This window comes from Choloepus didactylus, chromosome 1, assembly GCF_015220235.1.
Source record: "Choloepus didactylus isolate mChoDid1 chromosome 1, mChoDid1.pri, whole genome shotgun sequence".
NCBI lineage: Eukaryota > Metazoa > Chordata > Mammalia > Pilosa > Megalonychidae > Choloepus > Choloepus didactylus.
The window spans coordinates 111,915,779-111,929,988 of NC_051307.1; the positions used below are offsets into that span (position 1 = coordinate 111,915,779).

General features: G+C 34.4%; 1 protein-coding gene across 4 annotated transcripts in view; it reads right to left on the bottom strand.

The window, feature by feature from the left end:
* The window catches only part of FXR1 (FMR1 autosomal homolog 1), an 81,872-nt gene that overhangs the window by 30,179 nt on the left and 37,483 nt on the right, over nt 1-14,210 (bottom strand). For all 4 annotated transcript variants that reach the window (XM_037839881.1, XM_037839869.1, XM_037839873.1 and 1 more), the window contains exons 2-3: nt 13,777-13,829; nt 12,176-12,269 (exon numbers count right to left, since the gene is read on the bottom strand). In XM_037839881.1, the coding sequence (XP_037695809.1) occupies nt 12,176-12,269; nt 13,777-13,829 (147 nt within the window). The remainder of the gene's footprint in view (nt 1-12,175; nt 12,270-13,776; nt 13,830-14,210) is intronic.

Sequence of the window (14,210 nt, forward strand, 5' to 3'; positions counted from 1 at the left end):
GCTTGGAAATCCAAACAACGCATCCCCCTTTATCCCACATTCACAGTGATTTAGCAAACATAAGTAACATTCAGATTTTAAAGAAATGTTTCTTACATAGCATAAGACATGGGTCTTTTTAGTTTCTGTCAACACTGTTCATCAAAATTAACAACTGATTATCAGGAAGTGATAAGCCCCATTTTAAAATTCACCCAAGGGTATACCAACTTAGGTATCTTGCTAAGGAACTTAAACGCACTAAAACTGTTTAGCTGAAAAATTACACACCACATTTTGTCCATAGAGTTGAGTACTTAAGTACCTCGTAAAAATTCACATCTCCAAAAAATTAAGTCTTATATGTTTTGTATCTGTAAATATTAACCAATTTTATTAACATTATAATGGCATAACTGAGTTTATAGTAGGAATTAAAGTTAACGCTTTTGCTACAATTGCTTGTTGGATGTACTTATAATATAGTGAAAATGTGGGGTCAGTGGGGTGGAGAATGAGAAGAGACAACTAAGAGGTATCCTACAAAAACCCTGATTATAGCAACTAAGATTCTTGGAGAGGTAGCCAGGAAAATCTACAGTGGATGTTTACAGCTATCTGCTAGATAAATGCAAACAATTAATAGACGGGAAAATAGGTTTGGAAAACCTAAAGCTTCTATCAAGATGATCTGAGAGTAATCTTGGGAGTGGAGGAATATTGGAACTGTATGTGAATAAGCCAAAACCTAATTATGAACTGTACTGCACACCAAGATTAGTAAAAAGCTGGGGGAGGGGGGAACCCAAGGGCCAATATACCAACGGGGGTCCAGTGGAGCCAATTTTAGCTTTTGAATTTCTTTTCTGAACAGATCTAACTATTCCTAAATGTTAATATTCCGAAATATTCCTCAAGTATTGCATTCTGAACAATCCAAGTGAAAGATCCAGAAATAATAAGCTAGAACTTTTTAGAAATGCATTTTAAATCGGAAACCAGTATTCCTAAGTCGGATATGTTCCAGGTTTGTACATTACAGCTGATAAGCAGTTAGTTAAATTTAGAGGACTTTATCCTTCTGGGATAATATGCAATAAAACACTGGATTTGCCATGTTTAAATTCTTATTAAATTATCTAATAATGATGCACTTCATTACTACCATTTTTCTGTAAAATTATTTGGAAAATGACTTAAAATATATTTTCTGCAGTTCAGTTAAGCAGGAGATGGTGTTGGTGATCTACAGTACGGAGATGGCTCAAAACTTCATTTTCTGAAAGGGGTCTTCTTTTTTTATGCAATTTTATTGAGATATATTCACACATCATATAATCCATCCAAGGAATATAATCAGTGGCTCACAGTATCACCACATAGCTGTGCATTCATCACCACAATCAATTTTAGAACATTTTCATTACTTAAAAAAAATGAAAATAAAAATAAAAAAGAACACCCAAAGCATCCCATACCCCTTACTCCCCATTTATTTATTTATTTACCTATTTACTTAATTTGTCTTTATTACTCATCTGCTCATATACTAGATAACGGTAGTTATCAGTCACAAGTTTTTCACAATCAAGCAGTCACCTCATAAAAGCTATCTAGTTATACTATCATCATCAAGAATCAAGGCTACTGGATTACAGTTCCACTGTTTTACGTATTTCCTTCTATCTAAAAAAGGGTCTTAAAACTAACAAAATCCCTTTGTTGTGATCCTATTTGCACCAAAACAAAAACTTCTAGGAATATGGCTTCCGATGTAGCTTTCCTACAAAACAGAGAATAAACCATTCTGGTTTGCCCGGAGACTTTATTTCTCATTGCACATTACAATGTTGGATTCTATTTTATACTTACATCCACCTCTGCTAAGCTTTGTTAATAACTTTACCACTGAAATGCAAAGTCGCTCTCATAATGCCAACTAAATCCTGAGTCTGGATCAAAATACTAAGAATTCTGGCTCCACTTCAGTGCTGTGGGTCATATAACAGCCTTTACAAAACGTTGTTTGTATCACACACAAACAACACTGCAATAACTCAGCATTAAAACTGGGTCCTAGTGTATTATGTTCCAAATGCTGGATTACTGAATCTATTTATGAATATATCTTTGTAATAAAAGCACCCCACAGGAATCCCCTTTTTTCAGATTTTACTTAAATCTCCACACTATTCCAGGGTAGCAATTTGCACTCTGAAGCACTGACCCTCATTCCTCTACCATGGGCAGCTTCTTAAGATCCCAGAAGAGCCTGAACAGCAAGAGATAAAGGAGTGACCATGAGAAACTTATAGCACTGGGATTGAATAAGGCCACCATTCCATGGTGAAGGATGGAATAAAAAGAATGGAATTTCAAAAGCCTGCTTCAGGATTCTTTCCACCAAATAACCCCAAGTTAAACCCTGTTACAACAGTCTCCAAAGTCTAACCACACAACCAAAATGTGACTTCAACGGAATTCTAAACAGTCTGGATCCTAAAGCTATTAATTATTCATTCACATTAATAAAGTTCAACTACACCTTTAGAAATAACAACTTACTATAGGTAACATGAACATCAAAAGTAGGGTTTTTACCAGTTTTCACCAAATTAACTGTATTTCCACTATTCTCTTCTAAAGAAAACTGCCAAATAATATTAACTTATTAAACTGAAATAATTAATTATAATGACCCATTTTCCCAACCACAGGAGATACATATGGGTTACTGTTCCTATGTATCACCAATTTCATGCCATTAAACAATCTATGGAGAAACTGAAAGAAACATTAGAGAAACAAGCTTAACAGCTGGGATACACTATGACTTCTCTACCTACACAATAGTATTATCTCATTTGTATTTATGTTTCCTACTTTAACAACTAGAAGTTGTAATGGTTGATTTTGCTAACTAAAGACTGCTAAGAAAATATGCTCAGTATATAAAGTTGACTGTGAAAGTTCAGTTTTCTACATTTTCTTAAGCAGGATTTATAATATAACTTACTTTATGATATTCCAAGCCATGGAAATTAGCCAATAACCAAGAGAGAAAAATACAAGTAACAGAATATGGTCCCCTCTCCTTTAATGTGTGAGCACTTCCCAAACAGTAGAGAATAACAATGGAACTAGTATCAGCAAATAGAATAAGAGTGAATACAGACAGCAAAAAACTTCAGATTAGTTGTAAGAGTCTAACCCAAAACCTTCTTAAAGGTAGGGGGTGCAGACTATACACTTTAATCAAATATTTTTTAAAAAAATATAGTTGTAAGATAAGGGACTGTGTTGGTTAACTTCATGTCAACTTCTAGTTTATGGTGTTGTGCTGGTTTGGTCAAGGAATCACTGGCCTGTTACTGTGAGAGTATTTTGTAGATGGATTTAAATCAGTAGTCAGTTGATTGGATCTATTGCTGATCACATCTATAATCAACAAAAGGAGACTGGCTTCAGCAATGAGGAGTCTCCAATCAGTTGCAGATCTTAAAGTAAGAACATTCAGCAGTTAAAAAAAAGAATTTCTATACATCTACTTCAGACAGCTTGCTTCTCCTGGAGAACTCAACATCACCTTTATCAGTTTCCAACTTAGGGGCCATTCTACAGAATTTGGACTTGCCAATCTCCATAGTCACATGAACCAATTCATATAATAAATCACTTAACATTTACATATATATAGTCTCTTTCTCTGGAGAACCCTGAGACTATCCTGTCTCAAATTATTCTTATTCCTATTCTTTATCCAATTTATCTGAAGGCAACTATCATGACACTATAGCCAAAATTTATGAATGTACAATCAAAATGCCTGACAATCCACCACATAAGTCGGAAGGAAGGGCATATATCACATCAACAAAAATGACATGTAAGCTTGACAATTTTTACTTCAACTAGTGATACTAAATCAGAAAATTTCACAATTCAAAAGCAATTTTAGCTTTGCTGTAGATTTTTCCAGATTTTCTCATATAGAATCACATCATCTGCAAAAAAACAAAGTTTTACTTCTTCCTCTCCAATTTGGATGCCTTTTTGTTCTAGTTTGCTAATGCTGCTGGAATGCAAAACACCAGAGATGGATTGGCTTTTATAAAAGGGGGTTTCTTTGGTTACACAGTTACAGTCTTAAGACCATAAAGTGTCCAAGGTAACACATCAGCAATCGGGTACCTTCACTGGAGGATGGCCAGTGGTGTCCAGAAAACCTCTGTTAGCTGGGAAAGCATGTGGCTGGCGCCTGCTCCAAAGTTCTGGTTTCAAAATGGCTTTCTCCCAGGACGTTCCTCTTTAGGCTGCAGTTCCTCAAAAATGTCACTCTTAGTTGCACTTGGGGTATCTGTCCTCTCTTACCTTCTCCGGAGCAAGAGTCTGCTTTCAACAGCCATCTTCTAAATGTCTCTCAACTGCAGCTCCTATGCTTTCTTTAAATTGTCCCTCTTGGCTGTAGCTCCTCTTCAAAAGTTCACTCTCAGCTGCACTGAGTTCCCTCTGCCCGTCAGCTCATTTATATAGCTCCACTGATCAAGGCCCACCCTGAATGGGTGGGGCCACGCCTCCATGGAAATATCTACTCAGTTATCACCTACAGTTGGGTGGGGCACATTCCATGGAAACACTCAAAGAATTCCAATCTAATCAGCACTAAAATGTCTGCCCCACAAGACTGCATCAAAGATAATGGCGTCTGGGGGACATAATACATTCAAACTGGCACACTTTTATTTCTTCTTGAGTGATCGCTCTAGCTAGAACTTGAGCATAATATGTTGAATAACAATGGTGACAGTGGGCATCCCTGTCTTGTGCCTGATCTTAGAGGAAAGCTTTCAGTCTTTCCCCAATAAGTATGATGTTAGCTCTGGGTTTTTCATATACTTAAGTCTCCCCTGAGTACCTCTTGGTTGCTCAGATGTGGCCCTCTCTCTCCAGCTAACCCAACTCTGTAGGTAAACTTGCTGCCCTCAAAGGGGTATAAATCTCCCTGGCAATGCAAAATGACTCCCGGGGATGAATCTGGACCCGGCATCGTGGGACTGAGAACATCTTCTTGATCAAAAGGGGGATGCAAAATAAAACAAAATAAAGCTTCAGTGGCTGAGAGATTTCAAATTGAGTCTAGAGGTCACTATGTTGGACATTCTTATGCACTATATACATAACACTTTTTAGGTTTTAATGTATTGGAATAGCTAGAAGCAAATACCTGGAACTACGAAACTCCAACCCAGTAGCCTTGATTCTTGAAGGCGACTGTGTAACAATGTAGATTACAAGGGGTAACAGTGTGATTGTGAAAACCTTGTGGATTGCACTCCCTTTACCCAGTGTACGGACAGATGAGTAGAAAAATGGGGACATAAACTAAATGAAAAATAGGGTGTGGGAGTGATTTGGGTGTTCTTTCTTACTTTTATTTTTTATTCTTATTTTTACTTTTTCTGGTGTAAGGAAAATGTTCAAAAAACAGGTTGGGGTGATGAATGTGCAACTATATGATGGTACTGTGAACAGCTGACTGTACACCATGGATGACTTGTATGGTATGTAAATATATCTTGCTAAAACTGAATTTTAAAAAAATCACTATGCTAAGTGAAACACACACACACACTATTTTAATTTCAAATATGCTAACCCAAGAGAAAAACTTAAAAAAGCTTCAAAAATTTTATATATGCCTGAAATGTCCTCCCTGTGTGGCACGGATATACATGAAAATACATATGTGTGTATACATATACATTTTAAAGAAAATCTCCTACAACATTTTACTTAGGTATCTATAATGAAAGACAAGGGAAGTCACTAATGTTAAATCATTGGGGGAAAAAAAAAACAGACTTCTACTGCCCCCGAAATAGCCCAGATCATTATTATTATATATCCTGCTTAAGAGAATCTACAAAACTCATTTGCACAGTCAACTTTATAAACTGAGCATATTTTCTTAGCAATCCTTAGTTAGCAAAACCAACCATAAAGCAAATATTTGCAAATAAATTTAATGTATTAAATTTTTTAGATTTAAAAGGTTACACAACCACTTTTTGAAAAAGTCAAATGAAAAGCCATTAATAGGGTTTAAAAAACAAACACCTGAATTTTAAAACTATTCAAACCCAACTTTATACTACAATTCATATAGTGGCTTCCTGAGGCCATCAGTAGACCATGACAATGATTTATGTGCTATAACTTCATCTAAATCTCATAAGCTGGAAGGAAATATGAACCTAGTATTCAAGCAGCCAAACATACTTTGTAAAGTAATAAAATTTTAGGGTAACCATATGAAATTGTGAATATTCAACCATTCCTGACACACAAGAATGAAAAAATCAAGTAATTTAAATAAATGCCTAAAGACCTTAATGGAGAGCTCTCTTGGGTTATTTTTGTTCTGTATTACTGACGGTGAGCTGCAGAAGAAGAGTTGAGATTCCAGCACAAAACTGACCATAACCTGTGAATACAGTATTATGTATTCGAGAATACATTCAGAAGCACAAAACTGAAAACTGGTTATCAGCTTCCCAACCTCAAGTTTATAAGACCTGGACCAGTCAAAGTACTCAGAGTTTAGAAGGAGCTCTCAAGAGACTTAAACTGAGATAATCTGTTTAAAAAACATGTTCGTGCTATATAAGGTCAGCTGTTAACACTGCTACTGTAATATTTGTGACAAGTAGAAAGAAGAATGGCTGATAACTTAAATAAAAACTAATATAATAAAAACAATATACTATGCAATAAATTATCCTGGAAAAAAGAGAGAAGTATCAAATTAGGAAGATTAAAAACCTAAATACTTAAGGAAAAAAGACAGACACACACACCAGTAGAAATAAAATCTTGGAAGATACACACACAAAAAACTGGCAGATGTTAACAGATAAAAATGTAACAACAGTAAAAGCCACCAGTTTTTTCTTAAAAACTACCTGGGAAAAAACACAATATATAACAGATAAGCATTGGTCATAAAATACAGATTTCCTATATCAAAAACTACATGGAAATAAAAGAACAGAAAAGTCACAAAAACAGACTAACAGCCAATCAACTATATTAAAAGAAGATATCACTTGTGATCAAAGAAATGAAAATTTGGAAGACACTGGCTTCCATCTATCAGATGTGCAAAACTTTACAGAATAATCATCCAATCTATAGGGAAAGTGACACTTTCAAAGAATCACTACAATTATGAAGTGGTAATTTTTTTAAGGCATATTTGGAGGGCAAATTTTAAATATGATAGATAAAATAAAACATCCAAATTTAAGACTCATTGGTGTCCCAGAAGGGGAAGAGAAGAGTAAAGGTCTAGAAAGAGTATTCAAAGAAATTGCTGAGGAAAACTTCTCAAACCTTCTACACAATAAATACACAAAGCATAAATGCCCAGCAAACTCCAAATAGAGTAAATCCAAATAAACCCACTCCAAGAGATATTCTGATCAGACTGTCAAATACTGAAGAGAAGGAGCAAGTTCTGAAAGCAGCAAGAGAAAAGCAATTTACCATATACAAAGGAAACAACATAAGATTAAGCAGTGACTACTCAGCGGCCACCATGGAGGCGAGAATGCAGTGGCATGACATAATTAAAATTCTGAGAGAGAAAAATTTCCAACCAAGAATACTTTATCCAGCAAAACTCTCCTTCAAATTTGAGGGAGAGCTTAAATTTTTCACAGACAAACAAATGCTGAGAGATTTTGCTAATAAAAGACCTGCCCTACTCAGATACTAAAGGGAGCCCTACCGACAGAGAAACAAAGAAAGGGGAGAGGGAAAGCGGGAGGGAGGGAGGGAGGGAGAGAGAGAGAGAGAATTTTAACAGACATATATAGAACCTTACATTCCAAATCACCAGGACACACATTTTTCTCTAGAGATCATGGATCTTTCTCCAGAATAGACCATATGCTAGGACATAAAACAAGCTTCGAATTAAAAAAAAAAAAAAAAACAATTGAATATATTCAAAGCACATTCTCTGACCACAATGGAATACAAATAGAAGTCAATAATTTTTGATTTGTAACTCCACTACTTACTTCCTACAGGATATAAAATACACAAACTCTAATGACAAATCAGTGGTTTTGGACTCAATGTAAAATATGTAATTTTTGACAAGAATTATAAAAGGTGGGGGAATGGAGGAATATAGGAACAGTTTAGGTGTCCTATTGAAGTTAAGTTGGTATCAAAGAAAACCAAGATTGTTATGGATTTAAGAGGTTAATTCTAAGCCACACAGTAAATACAAAGAAATTAACTGAGAATATGACCACAGAGATGAAAAGTAGAGTATGGGTTATGAGAAGTGGGTAAAGGCGCAATGGGGAGTTAAGAAATGAGTGTAGGGTTGCTGTTTGAGGTGAAAGGAAATTTCTAGTAATGGATGATGGGAAGGTGATAGCATTACAACATTCTAAATGTGATTAATCCCACTAATGGAATGCTAGAGAGGGGGTGGAATGGGAAGATTTAGGCTGTATATATGTTTCCACAATTGAAAAAATAAAAAAAGACAATCTAAATAGATGACAACTGAATGCCAAGGATGATCCTGGATGGGTTCTGAGGATGGAGGACAGGAGGCTCAAAGGGACACAGTTTGGACATAAGAAAATAAAAAGTAAAAACAGAATGTAAGCTTTGTATCCATGTTGAATTTCTTGAACTTCTTAGCTGTGCTTAATGGAATTGCATAAAAGAATGTTCTTGTTCATGGGAATTGTATAAGTGAATTACAGTGTTTGTTCAAGGATGTGTGCAGCTTGCTCTCATACGTTCAGAAGACAGAGCAATAGATGATGGATGATAGGGAGGGAGGGAAAGAAAGAAATGGCAGTGTGACAGCATGTTAAAGTTGGTGGATTGGGTATCGGGGGGGGTCAGGGTATGCTGTGTATGAGGTTTGTATTGTTTTTACAACTGTTCCTGTAACTTTCAATTTATTTCAAAACAAAATTTAAGACTACCTACAGAATGGGATAAGATATTTGTATCCACATATCCAACAACGGTTTCATATCCAGAATATATACAGAAATCTTACAACTAAACAACAAAAAGACAACACAATTTAAAAATGGGCAAAAGATTTGAACAAACATTTCTCCAAAGAAGATACACAAATGGCAAATCAGCCCACGAAAAGATGTCCACTATCATCTGACATTAGGAAAATGCAAAACAAAACCACAGCAAGATTCCATTTCACACCCACTAGACTGGCAACTACTAAAAAACAACAACAAAAAAAAACAGAAAACAAAACAAAACAAAAACTAGGAAGTGTTGGAAAGGATCTAGAGAAATAAGACAACTCGTTCATTGTTGGTGGGAATATAAAATGGTGCAGTCACAATGGAAAAGTCTGGTGGTTCTTCAGAAAGCTAAGTATGGAATTATCTTATGACCCAGCAATCTCAATTCTAAGTATATACCCAAAAAGAATTGAAAGTAAGGACTCAAGCAGTTATTTACACACAAATGTTCACAGTGGCATTATTCACAATTGCCAAAAAGAAGTAATTCAAGTGTCCATCAACAGATGAATGGATAAAAAAAAATGTGGTATATACACACAATGGAATACCATAGAGCCATAAAAAGGAATAAAGTTCTGATACATGCAACAACATGAATGAACCCTGAACATATGTGAGGTAATAAAAGCCAGCAAAAAAGGATAAATACTGTACGAACTCACTAATATGAAATAACCAGAATAAGCCAATTCAGAGGGTCAGAAACTAAAATACAGGTTATCAGGGGCTGGGGTGGGGGTAGGGAAGGGGTACAGAGTTTGGAGTAATAGAAAAGTTTTGGTGATGGATGGTATTGATGGTAGCACAAACATTGTGAATGTAATTATCACCACTGAATTATGTATTTTAATGTGGTCAAAAGGGGAAATTTTAGGTTGTATGTATGTTGGCAGAATAAATACTTAAAAAAAAAAAAAAGAAAAAAAAGAACTGTATAAGACAATGAACCCTAACGTAAACTATGGACTGTAAGTAGCATAACTACAATATTGTTTCATCATTTGTAACAAAGGTTCCACACTAATGCAAAGTATTAATACGGAATGGGATGTGTATGAGAAGAATATATGGAATTATGTATTTTCTCCAGGAAAATTAACTAAAAAGATAAACAAAACAAAACAAACAAAAAAAACAGGGAGGGTACTTTCAAAAGTTACCTGGTCCAAAAATAAAGCACCAGCAACCAGAATTCTTAAATATTCTAAGTTACAGAATGAATTTTGTAACAAATGGTGGCAAATAATTTAAAAAAAAAAAAAAAATCCACAGGCAGCAAGATTAATCTCTTCCCTAATATGTATTTTCAGTAACATCTTAATTTCAAGGCATCACTCTACAAATCGTAAGAAGCAAATCCAGAAACATTTCCAAACCTAAGTCATTCATTGGTTGACATGACTCATCTCCAGAATCTCAAAGGAAAAAAACTTATCTACAACAGAAATAAATTTTGAAAACATCAAGTTCCTTTCCTCATAGAAAGAAGTTCACTGGAAAAGGATTTAATACTGGAAAAAACATTTCCAATTTAAGTCCAGGTGAACAAAGTACAGTGATCAGCAGTGTCACTCAATAATCAAGTTCCCTTACTTCACACTCTATTACTCAGCAGTCACATTGGAACTTCGTTTCCTGTCTTCTCATACCATCAGTGACAATTCCCTCAAGAACAAAAACACACTTAGACTCTGGTTCTAGGTCTCCTTTACAAAAAAGCTTAGTACCCACTTTTGGTGGAAGTATAAAACAAAAAAGATGAGTAGAGTGAATGCTGTAACATAAAGGGGAGTGGGCTCAAAAAGCCATGACACAACAATTTATAACATGCTCTAATTTAGCAAAAGCAAAATAATACACTGAACCAAGAGCAAGTAATTAAATCCAGGCAAAATTCAAAAATGGAAATCAGTTTATGTTGTCAGGAGTTACAAGTATTACAATTCTTTGGCTTCCTAACATAAAGTCTATGATTAATGGGAGTGCAAAGAAAATTTATCATTAAAAAGTACTAAAAAGGTATCACTGAAATTGGCAGGTAAGTAAATGAGTTCACTTGCAAAGTGCTTACAACGGCATATGGCACAGAGTATGTACCATGTATGTAAAAAAAAAATTAGAGCGGTATTTCACTAGTAAAGTTCCCTCATTCTCCCAATTCCTCTACCCTACTTTCAACTAGGTACAAAAGAGATTTGAAAATCTATCCCTTTCAATACTATCAAGCCAACTTCCTGTGAGAAATATATTTAGGATATTAGAGCACCTTAGAGGAATGGTATTTATTTCCCAAAAACTGAAAATCAAATTTTGTTATCTCTATGAAACTCATTACGCCAAAATAGTGTGACAATTATTTACAAAGTTTCTCTTTATGTAACAGCAAGCATGTTAAAAGTAAAATACTGAAGACAGACATCCAGGATCCACAAAGTATGAAAAAAGCATGCTACAGTGTAGTAGTATAATATGATCCCATCGTATCTTAAAAAGGGGAGGAGGGGGCCAGAGAGAGGAGCTTGGAAAGATGCGCAAGATACGAGTAATGGTTTTTATCTCTGTGTGGGGTAATTACCTTTTCTGTACTTAAAAATTTTTCCACAACCATTTCTAGAATATTCAACAAGGCAGTGCATCATTGATTAAAATATTTCATATTATTACATATGAACTATACTGATAATCAATATACTAAACAGTTATAATTACCAATATTTTCTAGATACTGAAGCAGAAGTCACAAAGCAAATTTTAAAGTAATTAGCAAAAAGGAGAAAAATACCAACTAATACTACATGGTTCTCTGTGCCAGATTCTGTACAAAACATTTCAAACACTTTATCTTTAACTCTAAAATCATTTTCATTTTAGTGATACAGAAATTTGACCAAGGCCACAAAGTTAAAAATTATAGAACTGGGACATGAATCCAGTTCTGACTCCAAAACTAAACACGTCTACATTGATTATATAGCCATTACTGATAGGAAGAATGAGAGAAAAGGAATTAGACTTATTTTCCATCGGCTAAACAGATTTTCCAGCAATAATTATTTATATAATACAAAAAGTAGGCACCACAAAAACATAAACTTAAAAATACATACCTCTACTTCATCTCCTTCACTAATTTCTTTTTTTATATCAGGTGGTGGTGGTAATCTAACTTCATTAAATGGAACCTGGCGTTCTGGTTGCCAACTGAAGGATTGGAAAAGGAATTAACGATTTTAAAATATATTATTCTGTTAGTCCCTAACAAGGAAGCTAAACAGTCTATGCTTATTGTTGTATATTTATCAAGTTAATTTATCATTTAGCTTTCCATAAAAAAAAAGAGCCTTCATATTATGTATTTTTCCAAGTGATTAGCTGTCAAAGTAGAACAGATTCTGCATGATTCTTGATGACATTTACAAATTAACACTGTCGATAATAATTTCATTATCTTCCAAATTACTCATCCTAAACATTCTGAAATGAAATACAATTAGGTTCATAGTAATAACTTACTTAAATTTGAAATAATGCTACATCTACACAGCTGCCAAAATAAACAGCAGTTGGATCAACTTATTAAACTTCCATAAATATAAGACCTGTTAAAAAGGAACAATTTAATAGTACATTACAAAACAATATTAACAGCTTAATTCCTTTTCAATATACACATTCAAATACAGAAAATTAACCACTCATTTTGAATACTTGAATAACAAATTTAATTTTCTCACATTAAAACTATCAGTTCTACAGTGAACACATACATTATAATAAAAAACTAAAAAAAGCTTCCCTTTTAATCTTAGTAACAAGTATAAATGTATTAAAATTCTTATTTAGCTGTTGCTTGACTGGTATTTTTGTATTGTATTTTATGAGCTGAGTTGATAAAAGTTAAACATTCTTCCCTACTCTGTTCTCCTAGGTAATTTACATACCTCGGATATACCAGCACATAAAATGTTCTAAAGCTTCTGTCAATGCTGTGCAATACAGCAGCTGACACGTAAAAGATTTCTGAATGCCTTCTTTTCACCATTACTCTTTAAAGGGCAGCTGCTAAAAGACAAGTCATCTCAGCACTTATTTCTACGTGAAGCAGCTGTTAGGGGAGATTTCAGGCAGATCTAGAAGCAGTTTAGAAAGTAGAAGTTTAACAGTTCTTTTCTAACCTTCAATTAAACAGTGCTTTTCCATTACGCTTACTAACCAAACCAAGCATATTGTATTTTTTCCATTTTTAGAATACCATTTTAAGGTTACCTAGCCCTCATAATATCTATAGAAGTGATATGTGATATTATTCCCTATTAATAATATCAAGTAATTCAAAGATGATCTAATACTTACTCTAAGTCTACCAGTAGCCTTTGGAGAGTTTTCCACACTATTTCAACATTCTGGGTTATTAAAATTAAGCATACTATTATCTCATTTGCACCATCTATTTCTGTATACACTGATTCATGTCCATATAGGTTTTGGCAAAGAAGAGAGTTATGAAAAAAATGATGATTACACTGTGAGCAGAAATATAGGTGAAGGTTTATCAAATAGTTATATGAACTCATAAGATGATCAAACAACGAAAGGCCACCTCCCAAAAGCAAAATCATTTTCTACTGGTAATAGGAATACCCAAAAGCAAGCAGTTCAGTCCTACCAATTTTTAAAATTAAGACTGCTATCAACAAAAACAACTTACTTATTTTCGAAAACAACTGTGAGGGAGTCTTCATGAACATCTTTGATAAATCCCTGCAAGAAACAAAACTTATTAAAAGTGTATCAATATTTAAACATTAAAAGCTGGATTAGAGATACATATCCATATTACATATCCAAAAGACAATACGGAATACTGAAAAAACACAGAGTTTCCAATTACAGATCTGTATTTGACGTCTATTGCCACCATTTCTGAAATGTATACCTTATGAAGTTAACCTCTCTGAACCTCAGTTTATCACCTACCTCAGAAGGGAATGAGAAAAGATTTACAAATCCCTGGATCATAGGAATTAGCTGAAAGTCAAACTGAATGAGGCAGTATTTACTATTGTGACTAAGAGTACAGAATCTAGAGTCAGGGTGCCAGGATTTACATTCAAGCTCTACTACTTATATCATCTTTTAACA